This window comes from Neovison vison, chromosome 13 (assembly GCF_020171115.1).
Source record: "Neovison vison isolate M4711 chromosome 13, ASM_NN_V1, whole genome shotgun sequence".
Classification (NCBI taxonomy): Eukaryota; Metazoa; Chordata; class Mammalia; order Carnivora; family Mustelidae; genus Neogale; species Neogale vison.
In genome coordinates, this window is record NC_058103.1 from 15170922 (window position 1) to 15194543 (window position 23622).

At 51.7% G+C, this 23622-nt stretch overlaps 1 protein-coding gene across 1 annotated transcript; it reads right to left on the minus strand.

Annotated features, from left to right (window-relative positions):
- Nucleotides 1–1317: 1317 nt before the first annotated feature.
- SYNDIG1L (synapse differentiation inducing 1 like) lies at nucleotides 1318–14363 on the minus strand. Its single transcript, XM_044229850.1, has 4 exons — nucleotides 14145–14363; nucleotides 2529–3220; nucleotides 1663–1803; nucleotides 1318–1486 (listed from the first exon to the last, which is right to left on the minus strand). The coding sequence occupies exons 2-4, from the start codon at nucleotides 2946–2948 to the stop codon at nucleotides 1328–1330; spliced, it is 720 nt and encodes a 239-aa protein (XP_044085785.1). The 5' UTR covers nucleotides 2949–3220; nucleotides 14145–14363; the 3' UTR covers nucleotides 1318–1327.
- Nucleotides 14364–23622: the final 9259 nt, after the last annotated feature.

The window sequence follows — 23622 nt, forward strand, 5'->3', positions numbered from 1 at the left end:
GCCTGGATGCTTCTAAAATTCTGGATGTTCCCTATTGGCTGGGGACATTGAGAGTAGCTCTGGATAGGGATGTTGGTGAAGGAAGCTGGCCAGGGGCCACCACGGACCCCCAGCATCACTGGTCTTTGAGACACATGCTGCCCAACCTCCTTCTCTGAGTGGGTGGAGCCCTCAGAAATGGCTGTAGTTTGGCTCTAGCCCAGATGCTCAAGGCAAAATCGAAACAGCTTGGAAGATTCCTGCCATGTCCCTGTTCATGAATACCAAAGGTTATGGGAAAACGAATTCCCTGGGAACATTTTCCTCATCTCTCTAGACCTTGCTCGAGGGACAGCTCTTCCAGGAAGCCTTCTGAGCACTGCTGGCTGCTCAGCAGCCATGTTCGTCCTGTATCCCTCCCCTCATTTATACTATGTCCCAGGGTCTCTCCTCATTGCTTTCTCAGAGGGCCGGATCCGGGGCCCTATGCTTCTTGGCTGGTGGGCCGACGACACTCTCTCTCTGGGATGGCATTAGCTCAGGGCCACCCAGGAGGAGCCCAGAAGAGGATGATGGGGGTGGGGACTAGGGTTGGAGTGGAGAGGCCCATGTGGCCTGGTAATGTTTCAGGACTTTGTCATCACATCTGCCTTTTGTTCCTACGCAAGGAAGTTCAGAGAGCCTGCCTTGCTTGCACTTTACATGGCTGGGACGCTTCTTTATCTACAATCTATGATGTCTCATAAACCCATAGGGGAGAGCCAGAAAGAGCTAGGGGGCCCTTGTATGTCTGTATATTTCCCTCTTGGTTGGCTGGGGTGTTGGCCTCAGGGGGCCAGAGAGTGGAGTTGGGGAAGCTCAGATTGTCCCCAGAGTGGAGACGCCCATTAGTGGAAAGAACTGAGTCAGATCCCCTGCCCCCAGGTGTCCTTTTCTCTTCCAGTAACCTCCAGTTTTTTCTCTGCAGAGAGGCTGGCCGAGCAGGGGAGTGGGCTGCTGGCAGGACGGGCGACCCTCCCGGGTGGGCAGAAGAGGCTGAGCTCCCGGCTAGCCTCAAGCCAGAGGTAGGTCCTGCCTGAATGGCTTGGTGGGCAGCCCTACCCTCTCCTGCTTCCTGATATAGCCTGGGCTAGCGGGTGGTGGCCCTGGCTTTGCTCTGGGGCCGGGGGGGCCAGGGACGAGAAGGGACAGCGGAGCCCTGCAGGCTGCAGCCTGGGAGGCCTCCCCCACAAGCTGGGGTGGTGGGTTGTCTTGAGGGGCCCGGGCGCTCCTGAAGGTCTGGGACCCCCAAGCCCCATTGTCTCTTCAGGTGGAGCTGGGGCGTCAGGATGCCGGGCCCTCCTGGCCACTAGCCATGGCCATTCTGGGACATGTAAGCCGCCAGCGCCACCACCACGGCGACATAGAGACCGGCGCCCACGGCGATGGAGAGTGTGGCCAGGAAGAGGGCCCTGCGGGAGGTGGTGCTGGCCAGGCGGAAGTCACCCTTGGAGATGGCCTTGCTGGTCTAGGGAGAGAGAGGCGCTGGTGAAAGGGGTCCCCACCTGGGGCAACGTAGCCCTAGCCCGCTGGGCTCCAACCCCCTCCTGCACAAAGGCCTCCCTATCCTCCCCCAGCTTCGGTCAAGCCCTCCGGTGGAGGGAAGGGGCTGGAGCAGATGCCCTGTGCCCCTCGTGCTCTTACCCCCTGGGAGAAGTAGAAGGCAGCGATGCCCAGGGGCCAGAAGCAGCAGAGCATGGAGAAGATAGTAAGGCCCAGGTGGTCCCTGGGGGGCAGCGCCACGAAGTTGTCTTCGCTTTCACTGTCCGTCGAGGTCACATCACTCTGCAAAACACAAGTGGGTTTTTGCGACCATAGCCAGGATCACGGATGGCAAGCCTGTGGGGCCACGGGTAGTGTCTGTCGTCTGCTGCAGCTGGGAGTGACCGGGCTCCGTGCTTTCTACCCGAAGCCTTAACTGGGACCCACTGGTTCCCTTCTTAGGAACTGGCACAAGCATACAGAGAAAGAATGCAAGTGTGTACGTATAGGCACGTGCATCATCGGATAGTAATTGTGAAAGAAGGGGAGAGTCTCCGTGCCCAATGACCAGATCAAGTTATGAGTGATGAGAGAACGTACAATGGGACACCCTGGAACCCTTAAAGATTGCCTTGTAGACAAATGTTAAATGACACGGAACCACACTGAAATATGTCGTCTAGAGAGAAGAATCCGGTGATAAAACAGTGTACAGCAAGATCTTTTGGGCAGAGTAGGGTGGGAGAAAGACATTGAATGGAAAATGACTAGAACATCATCTGCTCAAATACTAATATTCTCTTCTAGGGGTTTTCTGTATTTTTAAATTACTTATATAATTAAGCAAACAAGATCAATAAATGCTATTAAAAAAATTCAGTCGCCAACCCAAGTGTGTGTTTCTCAAACCTGTGCCAAAGTACTTCTTCTTTGGTAACATACAGATTCTTGGGCCCCAAGCCAGGTTCACCCAATCTCAACCCTTAGAGCTTGGCGGGGGGATCTGCATTTTAAACACAGGCACTCACCTCCTCCTCCTCCTGGTCGTTCTCCTGGCCCTGCAGCTCCTCCTGAACCCCGTAGGACACCGTCTGGATGGTGATATCCTCTTCCTCTTGGTCCGCTTCTGCGAACCGCTCTGCAGGCCCAGCCTGGAGCTCCCTGTTCTCTGTGAAGCTGGTCTCACAGCTGCTTGCCCTGGGTTCCTTGACCTTGTCCCTCCCCAGGAGGCAGCTGGGCCTGTACCAGGCCTCCACAGCCAGCTGCAGGGACCCCGGGTCCAGGAGCTGGTGGGGGCCAGTGGAGCCAGCAGCAGCACCCAGGAGGTAGGAGTAAAGCTTCTCTTGGCACGACCAGCTGGGCGAAGCCTCGCGGTAGGGGTAGGGGCCATGGAGCGGGGCGGGGCTCTGAGGCAGCAGAGGATTCTGCAGTTCGCTCAGACTCTCCATGGTTCTGGGGCAGCTCCGGGGAAGGGAGCCTGGGCCAGCGGAGCCGTCCTCAGAGAGCCTGCTGGGCGAGCAAGACAGACAGACGCTGAGACCTGGGTGCCCGGTGCGCAGCCGGGAACGTTTAAGAACACAGGCTTCCAGACCCAGCCTGTGGCACCAGCCAGCTGTACGACCTTGAGCTGGCTCCTTCTCTTCTCAGGTGTCCTTTTCTTTGTCCACACAGTGGGCGCAGCAGCAGGACTTACCCCACAGAGCTGGCTCATTCGTCTAGCCTGCGAACACATAATGGTTGGCATCAGCTCCCTGCCAAGCACTATGCAGGTGTTGGGGACACGGAGGTGAGAAAGCCAGGGAGCAGGGAGAAGCAGGAGGCGGCACACTGTCTCCACAGAGCTCACAGCGCTGAGGAAACCTGCCCTGAAGGACAGCAGGGGTATACAAATGAGCAAGGGACAGATGGACGCAAAGGCACAGGGAAGGGTCTGGCCCCGATGGCCAGAGAAAGAGGCCCAGCTGGCAAGGCAAAGGGAGGGGGAACACGTGTCCTGCAGAGGCCAGAGCAAGGATGGTCGCTCTGAGAGCCTGGGAGAAGCCCGGTGCCTCTCAGGGTGGAGAGGGAGGGGTAAGCTGGGTGTGGGGTCAGAGCACATAGCCCTGCTTAGTCCTAAGGGGGCTTCAGGGGTCTTGGCAGGAGTGACAGGATGTGATCTGAGTCTGGAAGTCTTCCCGTGGCTGTGGGTGGGGAGTGGCTTGGAGAGGGCTGGGCTCACTGTGACATCTGTAGGGGGCTTTGCCACGGCTTCAGGTCAGCTGAGGACAGCAGGAACTCAGTAGTGGGGAGATACTGACAAACTGGTAGCAGGTGGGAGATTGGGTTGAGGGAGGATTTGTTTGGGGGTTGGATGGGATGGTGCTTAGCTCAGAGTCAGCACAGGGCAAGGGCTCACAGCCTTCCATTCCTCCCCGGGGAGGATGCTTCTCCCCAGTTATAGTCATAGGGGGATGAACCTTAGCCACAGTTTGCTTCGAGGGAAGCAAACTGTGGCTTTGGGAAATCCTGGAGGTCTAAGGCAGAGCTTCCTGGGCACTGAAGTCTAGACTTGTACACCCCAGCTGGAAGCACAGATATGGTCATAGACTAGTGTGTGGACGCTCTGTCGGGCTACCTCGTTCTCTTCAGCCAGTCCTGAGGACTTGGGAAGAACACACAGTAGGTACTCAGGGCTGGCTAAAGGAGGGAAAGGCAGCCTGTGAGTGTGTGTACCACAAAGCTACACACACTCTGCAGTGTGGCAGGTAGAAATGGGATGTGGAGAGAGGAAAGGAGCAGGCCAGGTGGTCCCAGGGACCCTGCACTCCCCTTCCCAGGTCCATAGTAGTTGAAGGGTGACAGAGTCATGTCTTGCCCTGGATTGGTAATCTGAAGATTGGAGAGTGGGTCCTGCCCTTGGTACTTTGGGAAAATAATCATGGCCTTCTGGGTTTCCCCAGCTGTAAAATACAGACAATAATCCCAGCCCAACAAGGTTGTTCTGAGGATCGGGAGATGGCCAAGAGGCCGTTGCAGATTATAAGTGGGAGGGGCAGCTGTGCTTACTCTGGGCTTCAGTCTCTACATGTCCAGGGTCATTTCTGGCCTGATGGCAAAGAAAAAGCATGGGGAGGGATTTCGGCCCCCCAGGGATGGGTTTGTCTCGGCCCTCTCCCCAGTCCCACACCCCATCAAGAATCCACAGCCAGAGGCTGGCCATTTCTCTTTCTGCCCCAGGAGAAGTGGCTGGATTCCAGAAAGCTGGTTTTTGGGAAACTTGCAGACAGAGGAGGGCCCCAGGAATAATGGGGAGTGGGACAGAGGGATGGATTAGGAAGACCAGGCAAGACCGGAGAGGCCCATTGAGGGTGAGTCCATGGGGCAGGGTCCCCTGGCTGGCCTGCTAGGAGGGAGGATGGAGCCAAAGGATCAAGAGGAGGCTGCCCAGGCCTCAGAGGCTCGGAGCCCTGACAGCAGTGGCCTCCGGGGCTGGGGCTCCAAGAATGTCTAACAGAATCATGGAGGGACCCAAAGAAGGGCGTGAAGCCCAAATGCCCAACTCTTCACCCAGGGGGCACAGATGGGGCTGGAGACGTTGGGCTGTGCTGCACCTGGGGGCTCCGCTGCACCTGGGGGCTCCGCGTGTGAAGCAGTGACATCTCCTTCCCAGGCTGTCACAGAGCTGTGGCAGGAGTTTCTCTGCAGGCGCAGACTGGACATCCGTTCTCGGGAGGGGTGGAGCTCACACACGCAATGACTTCACTCCTTCTCTCTCCTCCTCCCTCTTGGCAGGGGGTCAAACATGCAGGGAGCCCCAGGGACCACAGTGATGTGCCTGAGCTCCTCTGGGCAGATTCCCAGGAGGCCTGGTCTCTTCTGACCCCCGAGGGCAGCTTTTGAGCTCCTGTCCCAGCCTCCCCCATCCCTACCAGCGGATGTGACTCAAAGATATGCTGTCGAAGGGCCTGTGACCCTAAGGGTCATGAGTCTGGGAGTCAGGTATATGGAGTTCCATCCCTCACCCACCCCCATGAGCTCTCTGATCTGGCACCTCCATTTCCGTATCAGGAATAAGAGGGGTCGGACGAAATGGTCACCCATGTCAATGGTGGCGCTTGCACTCCGTGATCCCACAGCCTCACGGAGCCCCGCAGAAGTCAACTCCCCCCACTGCCTGCTGCCATCCAGACTCAGGGATAGAAGAGCCTGCTCAGAACCCACTGAGGAACGACTTTCCCGTCATGGCACCTCGAGCACCCTGAGCGAGACAAAGGGAAGGCAAGGCATCTCCTCGTCCGAGGGACCGTGGAGCCATGACATCATCCCATGGCTTCCCAACTACCCCTTGGCTGCCACAGTCCGGCCCTGCCCTCCACCTCACCCCCCTACGGGATTCTAGGACAGGGCTCCCAAAGCCTCCCTAGCCGCTCCTCCAATTGGTCTTAATTAATGTCCCCTCTGCTGATAGACCCAAGGGTCCTTGTCACCATCTCTGTGGCCAGAGGTATGTAGGGGCCTTTCAGCGGGCTGCGGTGGGAAGGACCAGCCACAGGGTCCTCCAAGCAGACTAATGCATCAAAGTCACCCCTGCCCTATGCCTTGAAGGAGGGATAGGAGGCCTTGGCCAGTCTCCTGTCCAATTCCCTAGAAGGAAAAGAGGGGTACTCGTGGCCAGGAATCTGGAGACCTGGAAACTCATTTGCAGGGCAGCTGTCCAGGGCAGGTGGGGGCAGCCGGGTCCCCGCTCGTCCCCCTGCTCTTGCCAGCCATCCTCTCTTGGTCAAAGTGGACTCAGCCGAGCTCTTGAAACCCGGCCTCCCAGCCTTTCCCGGATTACACTCCCCTCCACCGCACTCTGATTGTGCCTTCGGGCAGGGCTTCCCAGCTTCCCGCACAAAGACATACGATCCCGGGTTTCCACAATAGGGACAAACTGAAAGCCACCTGAATGCCCAACAATGAGGGGCAAGTAAAATAAATTATGGTACAGCAATCCGGTGGTACAATGCCTTCGAACGAGTTTACAAAGAGGAATGACACAAGAAAAATGCTCATTGCAGCTTGAGTGAGAGGGAAGAAAAGAAAGCGGTTCGCGCACATAATCTAACTCTGCCAAAACGTCCGCAGTGATTATCACCAGTGGTGGCTGCACAGGTGCTTTTCATTTTCCTTTTTATACTGTGTCCCCCCCCCATTTCCCATATTTATTTTTACATTGAGCATGTACTTCTTCTAAAGCAGAAAAAAAATTAAGTGTATAGATTTCTTCTGAGCCAAATTATCTAAAATTGGTTTTAAGCCTTTCCAGGCTCGGGGGTTCCTTCTGGGTTTAAAGGCTGAGTATCGAAGCCCACCGTGACCCTGACAGACAGACAGACACACACACACATGCTCACATGTCCCTCCACTTCAATAAATCAACCAAGTTCTGGGATCCAGTCCCTCCTCACAGTCCAGCCAAGGGTCACCGTTCTCGAGCAGGTCACGTTTGAGAGCACCCCATGCCCCATAACCGGCTAAAGCCACATGAGAGTCCACCAGGCTGATCCTGGGGATCCAGCACTGAGTGCTGGCCAGAAGGAAGGGGTAGCAGGTCCCCCCCAGCCCAGGCTCCTCTGCCCTTAGCCTGGCCTGACATTTTGGCCTGTTGGTTAAGGCTGCCTCTCCCTGTTCCCTGAAGTAAGAGACCAGAGTTCAAAGCAGAGACATTTTCATCTCCACTACTGCCTGGCCTCATCTTGGCTGTGAGTGTCTGCTGTCTGTGCTGTACTGGGCACCTGCCTCCTTGCTGGTGAGCATGTGTGTGTGTGTGTGTGTGTGTGCGTGCCCCCCCACACATGCACATACGTGCACACTGCTCCAGAGGGAAGACAAGAGATGTCTGGGATTCTGAAGCTCAGGAGATTGCTCCAGATCGTGCTGCTGGAGAGGGAGGAGAGGGAGAGGTAGATCTGGGAGACCACAGCCCCTGGCTGTTTCCTTTTGAGCTGAGAACTGAGCCTGGCCCAGAGGTTTCCTACTTCCTGATTTAGAGATGAAGAGCACACTGCCACCTCCAGAGCCTGGACGGGAAGCCGTCCGGGAATTACAGCCTCCCACCGGAGTCTGACTGTTCTGGAGTCCAGTCACATAGTATCATATCAGTTTGCTTATCCACAAAGTGTATTAAGGGTAGAAGGGGTTGATTTTTAACAGCTCAGCTCCACATGACCCTGGGATTCTCCTGGGAGAAGAAGAACAATAATTTAACATTTACTGAGCCAGGCGCTGCCCAGCTCTACACGCTCATCTGACCGTGTAGTTTCTTGTGGGGGAGTCGCAGGAGGGAGGGGCTTCCTCTTCTAACCACGGCAGACTAACCCGTGTTGCACTAAACTGCCTAGAACAGTTAGAAAAACTAGGGAACGATAGGAAGGCATTAAAAAAATCACCATGGAAGCAAAATCCCAGAGGGAAGAGAAACCCTCTAAGGTGAGTCTGACCCTTGGCATCACTTTAACTGTATCAGAGGCTGGGGAGGAAAATGGGAGTTCAGGGCCTATTAAGGAGGGCCCCCAGGAAACACCCCTGGTTTTCAACTGGGACCTCTTCCGGGATATCCCCAAGGAGCAGGAGCCAACCAGCAACAGTCCAGTCCTCGCAGGCACAGAAACCAGGCTTCGCATCAGCTCCATCTTAATGGGATTAAGGTGATCTGCCCGAAGCCTCACTGCCGGCCAGAAGCACAACTTGTCCGGGGCCTCGGGGCTCCATCATTAGCCTGTGCTGACAGCACCTGCATTGTTAGCCCAGACTGCTGGGTTCCATCCTCATAGCAGAGGGCTCTGAGATGACCCTGAGAATTTACATCTCCAACAAGTTCCCGGGTGGTGGTGATGCCCCTGGTCCAGGGACCACACTTGAAGAACCCTGCTCTAATCATCACTGAAAGAAGAGTTAAAAAAAAAAAAAAAAGTAACCAGTAAGCTAATAGATGCAGAATATGAAATAATAAAAATACCTGTTTTATCCAAAATGGGGCAAGATTTAAAAAGGAATATAGAACCGGCGAGACAAATAAAAAACAAATAGTAGGATGTAAGACTTACATGCAACTAGATCAGTAATCATATTGAATGTAAATGGAATAAAATTGCCATAAAGAACAGAGATAGTCCACTGTGTATTACTCTATTTAGATGAAATTCTAGAAGACTCAGTGGCTGCTAAGGGCCGGGAGTAGGGGAAGGGATTGGCTGCTAAGGGCCCCGAGGAGTTTTTTCGGAGAGACCGAGCGGTTCTGTATCTTGATTGTGGTAGTGGTTACGTGACCGTGAGCGTTTCACAGAACGCACTAAATTGTGTATTTAAAATTAATGCCTTTCCTTATGTGCCAAAGCGGATTTTTTGAAAAACAAAGTTTGGATCTTTAAAACAACAGAAGCCAATTACATGCTGCTTATAAGCAATTCACCTTCATTATAAAAATACACAAAAGCTCAAAGTGAATGAATGAGGGGCACGTGGCTGGCTCAGCTGGTACAGCCTGAGACGCTCGCTTTCAGGGTTGTGAGTTTAAGCCCCACTTACAGAGATGGCTTAAAAATAAAATCTTAAAAAAAAATTCTTATCACTTAAAAAAAAATACCCAAAGTAAAAGAATGAAATAATAAGAGCTCCTCACATGAATTAAGTTCTTACTATGCTCCAGGCATGATTCTCCTTGTGAAAAATTCTCTCATTTGATTCTTACAGTAGCCTACAGTATCCCTATGAAGTCTATGTCTCCATTTTACAGATAATGACACTGGGGCATGAGAAAGTTACAAGTGCCCAAAGGCACCCAGCTGGTGAATGGTGAGCTGGACACACACTCTAGAAGCCAGACTCCAGAGTCCCTGGGAGCTAGGGTCCCTATATGTCCGCTCCCATTTATTGAGTGCTTACTTTGTCCTGACCATCGTGTCAACTACTCTAAATGCAGTATCTCACTCAAGCCAACCTCTTTCACATGGCGGTGGGCAGCTCAGAGAGGTTGAATAGGTTTCCTGAGGTCACACAGCTGGAGAGTGGCAGAGCCCCATTGGACCCAGGTCTGTCTGACCGCAGCTCCTCCTGGCTGGAACGGCATGGCACTAGGTTCTTAGGCTGGCTGCAGGGGTGGGGGCCTGGAGTTGGTTTGTTGCGTGTGCTACCAGTGGGCTCTGAAGTGCTTGGGAAAATGCCTTGTAAACACTTAAAAGGAGGTCAAAGGGACAATGGGGTGTGTGGCCCGGAGTTCAAGCACATCCTTGGGATGGGACCCCATGGACTAATAATAGCGCAGATTTACTGCGGCCCCACGTGAACAAACCAGGTGCTTCATTGGCTTTATCTCAAAACTCTACAATGACCGGTGGAGCTGGCTGGTGATGATTATTTCCCATTTTTTAGATGAAGAAACTGAGGCTCAGAAAGGTCAAGTAACTTGTCCAAGATTCAACCGTGATGGGGACTGGAATTGAACCCAAGTTTAATTGAATCCATAGCCGGGGCTCACACTACACATTTCAGAGCATACCTGCGTGCGGAGAGGGGAGTGATGAGCGGCGTGGGCGTGACAATCCAAGGATCTGGTCTTGAGTAGGTTGAGATCGAGGCCTCAGTGAAGCGAACAAGAAATGGAAGCTTTACGAAAAGATAAGGAGGTTTGGGGTGGTTTAGCAACCCAGGGGGGGCTGCCTAGAAAACCTCCAGGTCTGGATTCATAGAAATGCAGAGCCATGGCAAGGATGCTCAGGTCCTGACCACTATCTCTCAGTGAGCAAGAATGATGGCTTCTAAACTGGAAAGATGAAAGCAAGATCTTCTCGGTAAGGCAGAGGATTAAATATAAATGATTAAAAGCCAGGGAAAAGGTGTAATCTTTAAAACTAGGTGCCAGGTCATCCCCTCGTCAGATACTAAGTAAACCATTCTGCAAACAGGGGAGCGCTCTGACTATGGTGGCTGTTTGTAGACGGCTTGAGGCTGGATTTGATGATATCTGGTCCAGCGTTATGGCCGTGGCTTATGGCACATCTGACAGTGAAGAGAGGAAGCCAGGAGTCAGGGGCAGGGAGCTGGGAGAGCCTGGCAGAGTCAGAGTTGAGGGAAAAATGAGAACTTGGCCTTCTTTGTTTCAGTTTGCCTCTTCAGGAAGCTAACACAATTGATTCTCTTTTCTCCTCTGCCTTCCACTGCTCCTAACCCCCGATCTTTCCTAATGGCACTTAAATGTATCGTAGTCTTTCTCGGTTAAAAAAAGAAATCAGGGCGCCTGGGTGGCTCAGTGGGTTAAGCCGCTGCCTTCGGCTCAGGTCATGATCTCAGGGTCCTGGGATCGAGTCCCGCATCGGGCTCTCTGCTCAGCAGGGGCCTGCTTCCCTTCCCCTCTCTCTGCCTGCCTCTCTGCCTACTGTGGTCTCTCTCTGTCAAATAAATGAATAAAATCTTAAAAAAAAAAAAAAAAAGAAATCAGTTGTGATGATTGTGAAACCCGTTATAAGTATTTTGATGCTTCTCCCTTGGAGAGGTGGTGGTGGGGGGCGTCTATGTGCCTCTTCTCTAATCTGAGTGGGCTGGGCTTGCGACAGTTGCTTCAACCACAGAGCGCAGCAGAAGAGATGCTGGGTGACTTCAGAGGCCAGGTTATAAAAGGCCACGCAGCTTTCCCCTTGCTTGCTGACACACTCACTCTCCAAACCCCAAGCCACCCTGAATGTAGCTGGACTGTTCTGAAGTTTTCACGCTGGAGAGGCCATGTGCGTAGAAGCTCTGGGTGATGGAACCTACGATCCTAGCCTTCCAGTCATGCCAAGATGTCAGAGATGAGAGTGAAGCCATCTTGGACTCTTGAACCAGCCCATCTGTCAGCTGGATACCACCAGGGGACCTCTGTCCATGCCGCACGGAGTGCAGTAATCACACTGCTCAACCCTGCATGAATTGCTGACCCTCAAGGTCATGAGGTATAATAAAATGTCTTTAGCTAAAAAAAAAAAAAAAATTGTCCTGGGGCGCCTGGGTGGCTCAGTGGGTTAAAGCCTCTGCCTTCGGCTCAGGTCATGATCCCAGGGTCCTGGGATTGAGCCTTGCATGGGGCTCTCTGCTCAGCAGGGAGCCTGCTTCCCTTCCTCTCTCTCTCTGCCTGCCTCTCTGCTTACTTGTGATCTCTGTCTGTCAAATAAATAAATAAAATCTTTAAAAAATTGTCCTTAGTTTTAGCCACTAACTTTGGGAGGCAGTTAGGCAGCAACAGATACCTGGAACATCTTTTCTTAGTGCCATTTCCCTCCTACGGCTCCTGCCCTCTCTCTCCTTCACCTCACAGCGGTGTTTCTCAGAAGCATCGTCTCCACTCACATCGGAAACCTTTGGCTCTCAGCTCAGAAGTCAGTTCCCCAGGATTTCGGCTCCTTGGTTATCTGCTCTCCAGGCTCCAGCTCCTCCTCTCGGAGAGTTTATCACAGTCACTATTTCTGTTGTGAGATTTGTTGATAAGCGCCTATCTCCCTCTCCAGACTGGGAGCTTCAAGAGGGTGGGGACTGTGTCTTCCTCATCCCTGCAGCCCCTGACGTGGCATATAGTAGGCACTCAGGAAACTGTGGATCTCATGAATAAATGAGTGAGTTAGTGCATGAGGGGGGCTAGGTGTGCTAAGGTTCCCCCATGAGAAAGTACTTTCTAGGATCTGGGATGGATGGAGCGTTTCTGCACAATTTCTGGAGCAGTTAGCTCAGACCAATTCTTGGGATGCAAGAATAAATAAGAAATGGTACCTGCTTTGAGGAGGAATATAGAGTAGGAAAAATGAAATTTCAGTACAATGGGGCAAGGTATGCTACAAGCGCAACGGGGAGCTGGGGGTGCCCCAGTAAAGGACTCCTATCCTGGGACCGGAGGGCAGGCAATGTCAGGAACTAAGAAGAGGCTCGCAGAGCAGGTGACATCTGAATTGAATCTTGAAGGACGGATCGGAGCTATCCAGGTGAGACAGCGCAGGGAGGGCATTTCCAGGTGAGGAAGCATCGTGGAAACAATGAATGAGGTGGCGGAATGGAGGGGAAACCAAGATGGTCTGGTATTGATGGAATGAGGCAGGCGAGGTGGGAAGGCCTTCTATTTCATGCAGAGAAGCTTTCTTCTGCGGGAAGTGAGGGAAATGAGAGCTGTAGCCAGGCATTGATATGGTCACGCCCGGGTTTTAGAGCGCTCTGGCTGGCCGCGATGAAGAGGAAGGATTTGAGGTGAGTGAGAATGGAGGCTAGGAGTCCTGTGAAGAGACCACTATAAAAGTTCAGGCAGGAGAACACGAGGACCTCACCTGATCTGGGGCAAAATGGATGGAGAGAAAGAGTCATATCTGAGGAGGAGTCAGGAAGCTGAACGAACAGGACTTTGTAGCTAACCGGAAGTGAAGGAGAGAGAGGAGCCGAGATTGACTCCCAGGCTTCTGGCTTTGTCAGCTAAGTAGAAGGTGATGCCACCAGCTGAGACAGAAAATCCAGGGGGGAGGCTGCTGGTTCAGGAACACAACCTGAGCACAGATGACCACTTCTTTTCCATTTTAAGGGTTTAATAAAATGGTGGGCATATATTTTTTAAAGAATGAAATTATAACAGAATTGGAAAACAACTAAGAATGTTATCAGTGGACCAGAAGCACGAGGAATTTCTGGGAGATAAAGAGCAAATGAAATTCCTTGGCGAAGAAATCAGCACAGAGGCCCTGCGGCTCCGGACAGAATAAGAAGTAAGAATGAGTCTCATTCAAGGAGGAGGTCTGTCAGGGAAACAAACTCACCCAACTTTAGAGGAAGACCACACCAGCTGCCTGTGCTAGTCAATACCTTCCGTTTTTGTAAGTCTGACGGGACATTAAAGGACAGGGAAGAACAAGTATATGAAAACAGAAGAGAAGGATTAAATATACAAATAGAGCAAGCGACTCAGTAAGATCTAATTCATTCAAGTTATAGAAAAGATCTTGAAAATTTTTTCAATTTATATCTCTGAGAGGAAAAAAAGAGGACCTCACATCCATAAAATGAGAGCAGGCTTCTATGAAAAAGGAACAAAGAACATGACAGTATTTTGGAAAATGGAAACAACTGCCTAAATTTTCAAAAATTTTAACAGAGTGGGACGCCTCGTTGCTCAGTCGGAAAAGCATGTGACTCTTGATCTTGGGGCCGTGAGTTCAAGCTCCATATTGAATGTAGAGATTACTTAAGTAAATGTAACTTAAAATAATTTAATGGAGAGACTGGATAACAGAACGGACAGACTTAAAGACTAACTTTTTCATGTGAAAGAAAAAGTTAATGAAATTCCCCAAGACACAGAGCAAAAAGACACAAAGATGGAGCATAGGCAAGAAAGGTGAGAGGGAGGACAGTCCTATAGGTCCAACAACCACCTAAGAGGAATTTCAGAAAGACACAACAGAGAGACTGGATAAGAATAACAATGAAAGGAATAGAAAGAGGAAGTGCTTCCTGAGCTGGGGAAAAAAAAAAAAAAAAGAATATTTAGATTGAAAAGGCCCACCAAGTACCAACCTAGTAAAATGAAACACACACCCTCCAGAAGGAAGAGCAGGATGGGAAGGAGAAGTGGAAGGGGGTCTTAGAGTGCCCTTGGGATGTTGGGGCGGAAACTCTACCTGGCCATTAGATGTATGCAGCTGAAACCCTGGGTCATGGTCAGGGCTGGAGGGAGACTTGAGAATTGTCAAAGGACCTATGAAGAAGAACAGAGGAGAGAAGACGGTGAAGGAGAGATAAAAGAGCCAGAACATTTCTCAGCTCCTAGGGGAGGCTTCCTAAGGCACTTCCAGGGAACATCAGTCTGCCTTTTTTAGTATCTGCTGCCACCCTGGGCTCCCATGGGCTGAACCAGCCTCTCCCTCAGTGTAATCCATTGGGCTGGGGATGGGTTTGTAGCTGACAAAGGTGAAAATTGCTGGGAGGATTGGGAGAGTGGCACCACTCCTCAAATTAGCCCATTTTCAGACAGAAATTGAATCTTTATTCTTGCTGAAACAACCTGTCTCTTCACCGAAGCAGCTCGTTCCCAACCACTTAGAAGCAAACAGTGTATCTAATGGCGGAAGATAACACACCTAATGGAGAGGTAGAGCCTCAGATCGGCGCTCCCTGCTCAGTTTGCTTGGGGGAGGGGCTGGTGGGTGCTGGTGGCAGCGGCAGGCAGGAGGGAGAGGAGAGAATAAGGGAGGAGTAAAGAGAAGAGAGAACCTGAGTACAAAGAATGGGGATGAGATCAGTCCCCACCTTGTAGCAGAGGGGACCCTGCTGCAGGCAAGATGCCCTCCAAGCCCCTGAGAAGAAAAGGGGGTTAGAAAATGCCAACGGTTTAGAGAACTGGGATGTTTCTTCTACTTGCTCCCGGGAATGGTGTTACTTCGGGACTGCATGTCCCTCTAGGACACGAAGATGAATTGGCCTTTGAACTTGAAGGTAATTAATACTGTGCAGGTGTCTCTAGATATTATCTTATTCTCTGCCTCTGTCATTTTGTGTGTGAAGGGGAAGGGACTTTCATGTGTGTTTTTCAGTGTTTCAGGCTCACGCGCGCGCGCACACACACGCACACAGAGATGTCATTTCTTAATGACCATGTGACAGGTATCTCTTCCTCTTCCTTAGATTCCCCCTTACCCCTAGCCCCAGATAACCAAGATCACCTAATCACATGCCAGGGTTGAATCTCTTCTTCCCTTCAAGGCATTGCAGAGGTGGTCAGAGTAGGAGACTCAGCAGGGAGCCAACAGTAGGGGAACACAAGGAGTCAGTGGGTAGTTCTCCCTGGTTGAGAGAGGAGCCAGATGTGTGTGTCTGGCTTACCAGAGACCTTCTGTACTCTGGCAGCTCAGGGGGTGGGGTATCTACCCAAATAGCTTCAGAAGGTGGGGTGGCGCATTGTTCTAGCCCCAGCAGGAGGCCAGCACCCCCACAGACCAATCTTGCAGAAAATAAAGCCCCTTTCTATGCTTGCTGCGATGTGGCTGCTCTCACTTTGTTATAAGGGTTAGTGATTGTCCATTAACTCCGGAGGGCTGATTTTTGCCAGTGCTGCACCAACAGCTGGGAGCTGGAAAGTGCTGACATGGGGAAGGGGGGACGTGGCAGTCGATCCCCCCACTCTGCTTGGGCGTTTGCAGGGTAAGTCAGGGAGGTCAGCAGCATGGCTTACTCAGCTCTAACCAAGTGCCAATTAGCTAAGGTTTTCCTGAATATTGGCTGGGCCTGCCACAGTTGAGGAAAATTATTGTCAGGGAAGCTCATTTTGTTTTTCTATAAAAAAAAGCTCTCCCCAGAGATGGATCTTTCCTGACTGTCCCCTCCTCCAGTCTTCTTAGGTGAGGGGATCTAGCCAGGCAGGGTCCCTGGGAGGAGATGGCCACGATTTGGGTGTCGGGCCTTTGGCTACTCATAAGGGATGTTGGGAGGGGGGTGTGCTTTCCTGGCCTCTTGGCCTGGACGCATCGGCCCTCTGGCCCAGCAATTCTATACACATTCATAGCTTTCCCAGGGAAATAAGAGGGGGAGGATCTTAAGGAAACATCAGAAATAGAGAAGGCTTTTTCAGATTCCTATTGCACCCTTCCACTCCATTCATAAAATCCAGTTCTTTGCTGAAAGGACATTAACTTACTCTGAAAACAGGTTAATGAACCTGGTATGCTGTGTTCAAGAACCGAGGGATCTGTGGTCTCAGAATGGCCCTCAGAGAGCCCCACGGAACATCAGGAATATTAGAACTTGTCTAGTCCAACCCTCTTTTACAGATGAGAAAACGGAAGCCTATAGAGGGGAAGGGGTCTGTCTGAGTCAGTAGCGGATCTGGGGTCAGAATATGGGGCTCCCGACTTCAAGTCAAATGCTTTTATTTGGAGATATTTTAACACTCTATTCTCTTATTTTACACCCAATAACTGGGTCCTTACTATCTTCCAGGTGCTATGGGGGAGGGGAGGTGTGCAAGGAGGCAAAGAGATGAAAACAACACAATCCTTGCCTTCAAGGATCTGTTCCCCTAGATCTGTGATTCTTGGGGGGGGGGAACCCAACAACAAAACACCAGAACTGTGAGTCAGACTCTCACCCTATTATCTTCTATAGGTGATGATGAAAGAGAAGCGGGGAGGGAAACCTTTTGGCTCCAAGATTTATAAGTTGGGTTTAACTGGCTGCGACCCCAGGGAGGCCAAGGACAAAGGAAGCCACTGCTTTCCTGGGAGAAAAGGGGTAGGGGTTACAATGATCAGGTCACTGCCAGCAGGTCTGGCTGGTGATGGGAACAGTGACAACAGCTCACACTGGCATGGCGTACAGATGACAAGTATTCAATAGGTACATTCTTTCGTTGAGTGCCGACATAGTACCTGGAGAGGAGCACAGCAGCTACATTAACCCCATTTTACGGATGAGGAAACTGAGGCTCAGAGGCTCAGAGAGTTCAGGAACAGGCCTCAAGCTGATACATGACAGTGCCCAGCCAAGGACTCCTAGTCTAATGCTCTTTCTATCACCAGGGGTGGTGGGGTGGTGGGGAAGTTGTGCTGGGTTGAAAAGATGGGGAGAAAGCAGTGGTCAGCACACTGATAGGCCGATCTTCCTCTACGCAGTTTTATTTTGATCACTACATTCTGCCACTCAGAGAACTCTGCTCTGAAGAATTGGAAGCACTTTGCAGGCCTGAATGAGCTCATTCAGCACACTCTTGCCAGAAAGAGGGAGGACTTCAAATGGAGGCTCTGTCTAGGGTGACCAGCAGTTAGGCACAGAATAGAAAACAAAGCTCAGATTCCCCCACTCTTTGCCCTCATGCACCAAGCAGTATAATGCAAAACCAGCCTCCTTCCATTAGAGTCAAGAGGGCCATGGAAAAAAATGAAGGTATTTTCTGGTATCTCCTTCCTTCCCTGGAGAAATGGGTTAATCGGTCCTAGGGGCCTGGATCATCCTTGGCCCAAGGGCCATTTCCAGGGTGAAGAAATCTTGAGGGTGGATCAGGGGTGGGAGGAGGACCACAGCCACTCCAGTCACCCTAAATGAGCAGGTTGGGGAAGAGAGGGATCCTTAGCGCAGCTGGCTCAGATTTCCCTAGTGAGCAAAACCATGGTAGGGACAGGGGTACGGGAGTCCCGGATACTCTTCTTTGTGGGCAGAGTGTCTAAGAGCTCCCTCAGGTTGGGGTCAAGGCCTGGTGGTATGGGGTCAGGGTGCCCAGGTGCCTACCTGGGCCCCAGTCCCTCGGGTCACTCCCAGCATCCCCAGCGTGTAGGGTGAGGGCTAGGGATAGACTTGGCGCGATCTCTGCGGGAGCGCAAGGTGCTGTCAGCAGCGAGGCTGAACCCCCTTCCCTGGGAGAGGTCCCACTACCATCCCCAGCCCTATCCAGCCTCAGCGCCTAGCTCTGGGTTCCTGCTGCGCCCCCAGACGGCCCCTTACCTGTCCCGCCGAGGACGGTCCCGCCTCCTCCGCGGGGCTCGGGGGCCCAGCATGGGCCGGTGAACGACGGCGCCCCCGCCTTGCGGCCGCGATGAAAATCCCAGGAGGGTGCCTCTGCTCCCGGCCCGGGTCCCTGCCGCCGCCGCAGCCGCCGCCGCTTCAGCACCGCGGACAGCTCCCGCCCGCAGCCCGCCGCCGCCGCCTGCCCCGCCCGGCGCGGTCCCGGGAGCCCCGCATCCTGGCCCGGCCCCGCAGCCGCCACGCAGCCCTCAGCCCGGCCCGAGGCGGCTCCGCTCCGACTTGGGAGAGCAGCGAGGAGGATCCCCCCTCCTCCCTGCCTCCCGCCGCCGCCGCCTCTTTCTCCCCTCCGTGCTCCCTTCCACGCTCCGGAATCAGCCCACCAGGCACTCCGGACCCAGCTCCGGGGCGGGGCGGGGCGGGGCGGGGCTGGAAGTCAGGGGAGCCCAGAGGAGGCGGTGGAGCGAGGGGCGCGCAGTTGGAAGGGCTCTCTGGTTCCAGGAGCCGAGCTCCCTTTCCCAGCCCTTCTCCTTACCCGACTTCCCCCTTCTCCCAGAAGCAATGGGCGGCCCTCGGGCTTCTTGAAGTATTTTGAAGCCCCTAGGTGCCCAAGCCCTGAGTTTTAATATTAAGCTAAAAAGGAAAAAAAAAAAAACAAAAAACAAGCAAACAAAAAGCACTTATTGAGCGCCTACTATATACCAGACCCCCTGCCAGGTTTTTATGTTTTCAAGCAATATGATCTCGTTTAATTTTCTTAACAGTTCTATGAGGCAATATAATCCGCCCCCTCACTCCCTCACCAACCCCCTCCATTTTACACATGAAGACGCTGGGTTCACAGAGATTTAAATCTCTTGATTTGGAGACAACCGTGCTCTGCTGGCAAGTGCACAGGCTTTAAAGACCATGGGCCCAAGATTTGGTCCTAGTATCCCACTTACTAACTGTATAACCTTGAACAAGGGAACCTCTGGAAACCTTGGGTTTTTCTCATCTGCAAAATGGGGGAGCTGTATCCACAGAGGGGTCATATGAGGACAAAGTGAGATGACATATGTGACACACTGGTCCCAAATACACCCTCGGTGGGTGTGCATTCCCCTCTGGGAGAACTGAGATCTCAGCCCGGGGCTTCTGTCAGCTTTGTCTTCCCACTGTGCTGCTTTTTCTCTGCCCCCCCCCCCCGCCCTCCATCCTGGTTTCCTTTCTTTTCTTCTTCTTCTTTAATCATAAGGATACTCTCATCTTGCGTGTTATAAATGGATGAGGCTGTTTTCCAAGCCCCCTATCAGGTCTTGAGTCTCACCATAGTACCAGGACCTTGGGAGGGGGGAGAGTATTTTCATTTTCTGAAGACAAATAGGGACAAAGTAAACCCCAGAGCAGACTGAAGCTGGGGCTGGTGGTGGAAGGAGGTACTGGGGACCAGGATCTTGCAGTGAGAGTTGTCTCTTCCCCAATATAAGGATGTCATAGCACACTGAATGGTAAGCTCCAGGACCCTCCACTCCTACCTGACAAGGGGCACCTGGAGCAGTTCCCTTCAGTGCCCAGCATGTACTGCAGGAGCCAGGAGCCTTTATCATGGAGCTGGGGTCTTCTTCTCTCCACTGGACAGAGAACTCCCTAAGCCTTGTGCTGGGTCTCAGGGCTGGGCTGATATTGTTGTTTTAACCTGTTGGGTACCAAATGTATTTTTGCTCTTCTTGCCCCTGCCGCATTAGTGTGGAGAACCTGAGGCTAGGAAGGTTCTTGGGCCATGCATCTTGGGCCCACAAAGCATCTGCACAGCCCCTCTTCCCCCCACCCAAGACATTGTCCCTTGAGTCTATGCACCCTCTTGCACCTTTGCCTCCCCGCTGGCCTTCCTCTCACAGGGTCTCATGGCCCCCTACTTGGCCTTGGCTTCCCTTTGCTCCTTCCCTCCCTACCCTGGCTTTGCTCCATGCCTGGGTTGCATACCGAATTACTAATCAACAGGATAATAAAAAAGCCAGTGAAGCAAAAGCTGCATATAAATTCTAAATACTAATGTTGATAATTATATGCTGTTGCCCAGAGGGAAAAACTCTCAGAGGGGCCATTGGTGTCGTGTCAAGGACCTTGGGCTTGGGCACTAAAAGACCTAGGTTCTAGGCTGATTCTTGTCATGAACTGGCACAGCCCAATCTCCATGGACTTTTTGCTTCCTCAGGATTCTGAGCCTCCTCAGCAGCTTGGAAGACGCTGAGGGGCAATCAGCACCACGTGAAATTTGTGACAGAACACTGGCTCATGCAGCGGTTAAGTGCTTCTTTTAGGGAGATTACCCTCGCAAGATATAGGGAGTGGTTCAGGAACTGAAGAATCTACAATTATGCAAAGTTTCCATTCCATGTTCCACTCCCTCCTTTTCTCCATCAGGCATGTCCTGCTATGTAACGAAGTTCTGCTCCCTAGCTAGACCCTGATAATACAAAATGTAAACCATACTCTGGGTCCTCAAAGGAGCTGCCATGAAGGGTGGTGAGGCAGATAAACATGTTAACCAGCAATGCCAGCCCAGTGAAATAAATGCCATCATAGGGTGAGTGAAAAGTATATAGAGAAAGAAACCATTAACTCTGCCTGGGGGAAGTCCCAGTAGTCTTCCTGGAGGAGGTGACATTTGCGCTGAGTTTTATTAAACAATGAAATATTCATCAGGAGGGCCACGAGAGGAAGAAATTCTGGAGAGAAAGTCTGAAGAGAAGAGATGAGGCTGGAGGACTGGCGAGGAAGCTATAGCAAAGTCCTGGAAAGAGATGGTGAGAACTTGAACAAGGCAGAGTCAGTGCGTGGGGGAACAGGTAATGGGTGTGAGACACTTCCGGGGTAGAACAGAGAAGAGGGATTGGTGGTGAGGGTGAGGCATCAGGGGCAATACTGGGGCCTCCTTCTTCTGGGTATCTGATGCTACTACCTAGAATTGGGCATTGGGAAGGGAACAAACTCTGCTTATCCTGGGTAGTGCTGTGGGGTGCCACGAAGTCCTTGCTTTCTAGGCTTTTATTTCTATTTTTTATTTAAAAATTTTTTTAATTTAAGAATTTTTTTAAAAAACATTTTATTTATTTATTTGACAGACAGAGATCACAAGCAGGCAGAGAGGCAGACAGAGGGGTGGGGGGAAACATACTCCCCGCTGAGCAGAGAGTCAGATACGGGGCTCGATCCCAGGACCCTGGAATCATGACCTGAGCCGAAAGCAGAAGCTTTAACCCACTGAGCCACCCAGGCACCCCTAATTTAAGAATTTTTAAAAAAGATTATTTGTCAGAGAGAGAGCAGAAGCAGGTGGAGTGGCAGGCAGAGGAAGAGGGAGAAGCAGTCGCCCCATTGAGCAGAAAGCCCAAAGCCAGATTCCACTCATGGACCCTGGGATCATGACCTGAGCCAAAGGCAGATGCTTAACAGACTGAGCCACCCAGGTGCCCCAGTTTCTAGGCTTTTACACTTTCAATTTTATTCTCCCTTTAGTTCCTAGGAAATGTTCTTAAGCCAAAAGTCTTCCATCTGATTGTTTTAGTAGGAAAGGGAATGGCCCAGACTTAGGCAGGAGAGCTCAGTGAGACAGAGCAACTCAGGAAGTCTTCTTGGAGGAGGCAGCAGGTATCCTAGTGGGAACTAAAGTGAGGTTCATAGAGAAGGAAAGAAGTAGGCATTGGGTGAAAGCTTTGGAGGAAATGCCTTCATGTCCTGTTCTGCTTCCACCTCTCTGACATTCCCTAAGCAGAATCCGACACAGTGGATTTATGTTGGTCTCAGCTCTGGTTGCTAATTTCTTTCCACTTGGGGATTTCTTTTCATAAGCTCGTTTATGAACAAACTCTTAGTTCTTATACAAGGAGTTGATCTGCTCACAGCATTCCCTAGGGAATGTAAATCAGCACCAAGAGTGGGGAGAGCACCTTCATTCACTCTATCAGTAGGCCACATGGGGGCAGAGACTCTCCCCATAGAGGGGAAGGCAAATTTCACTCCCAGCACAGTGGGTTCAGTACCTCTGAGTCAAACTCATTGTCAAAGCCACATAGCTGGAAATACAAAACCCTGGGTAATGGGGTGGGTGGGGAGACAGACTGGCAGAGTACAGGGACAAGTGAGTCTTTGGGTCCATCAACCAAAACCTGTTCCCATGGACATGGTTCCAGGATGACATGGTTCCAAGAAGGAGTTCATTTCTGGGCATAAGCAGGTGGTGGGGATGAATTCTTAACTCTGTACTCAAGAAAGAACCCTAGAGATCCTCACTGCTTCTGAGTCAGGCCCTTTGGTTAGAAGCATACCTCCACCCCTCCAACAATGATGTCTGTAGTCTCTCTCTCTCTTTTAAAGATTTTATTTATTTGACAGAGAAAACACAAGTAAGAGGAGTAGCAGGCAGTGGGAGAGGGAGAAGCAGGCTCCCTGCTGAGCAGGGAGCCCAATGCTGGGCTCCATCCCAGGACCTCGGGATCATGACCTGAGCCAAAGGAAGACCCTTAACTGAATGAGCCATCCAGGTGCCCCCATAGTCTCTCTCTTAAACTTCTTTGGGGGGGCTTTGGAAATACCACAACTACCCACCTCTCTCCATAGGAGACTGTAAAACTTAAGATGAGGCAATGTCTTTAGCAGCACACCAATTCATTCAGGGAAAGAAGACAGGAGAGTTTCCAGCCCCAGTCCTGCCCAACCTCTTGCTCTCTCACCTGGCACAGGCTCACTCAAGTCTGGGAAGGAGAACGGGTGTTCCTGCAGCTTTGAGAGGCAAAGCCAGAGCATAAGGTGGAGGAAAGCAGCAACCTCAGCTCGCCCAGCTCAGAACATCATCAGCACCAACTCTGGCATCCACAGGCTGCCTCAGGGGCATGTGAGCATTTGCTTGCTGGCAGAGGACCCGCACTGTTGGCACTTTCCCTCTCTGCCAGGCAGGATGTGTGACTGTGTCTGTGTAAGGGGGGTGGGGGAGGGGCGTGGGGGGGTGAGGTTTATCAGACCAACCAGGTCTTTCTTCTGACGCAGGAATGAAAATGGAAATGAATGGAAGAGTAAGAATGCTTTATGTCTGCCCTTCTTTACGGTTTTGGAAGCGTCTGCTCAGCCATGATCTCATTTGACTCTCATAAATGTGGGTCATTCCCAGGTGACAGATGAGGAATGTGAGTCCCAGAGAAGTTAAGTAACTTCCAACTTGGAAGGAAAAAGCAGAGATTAGTCCTAAGGTGAAGGAAAAAGAAATGAAACTGATACGTGATTCTGCCTTTTCCCTGCTCTTGAAGCTATAGCCAGTGAGGTGAGGTCTGCATAGGGAGGCTTTCTTTGCCTTGACCCCAAACTCAGACTGCGCAGAGTGGGTCCCAAACTCTTGCAAGGGCCTGCTGGGGAGCCCTGTGAATAGCTGTAGTCCCAGACCCAGGACGGCTCCCATCTGGGAGCAAGTGTGGGGGATGTGGTGTGTGCATAGGCTGGTGTGTGTTTGCCCAGGTAATTTTCTTTTCTTTTTTAAGGTTTGTTTATTTGTTTAAGTAATGGCTATCCAATGTAGGACTCAGAATCGCCACCCAAGATCCAGAGCTGCATGCTTCTCCCACTGAGCCAGGCCAGTGCCCTGACCCCAGGGGTCACTTTCTGAGCTAGGAAGGA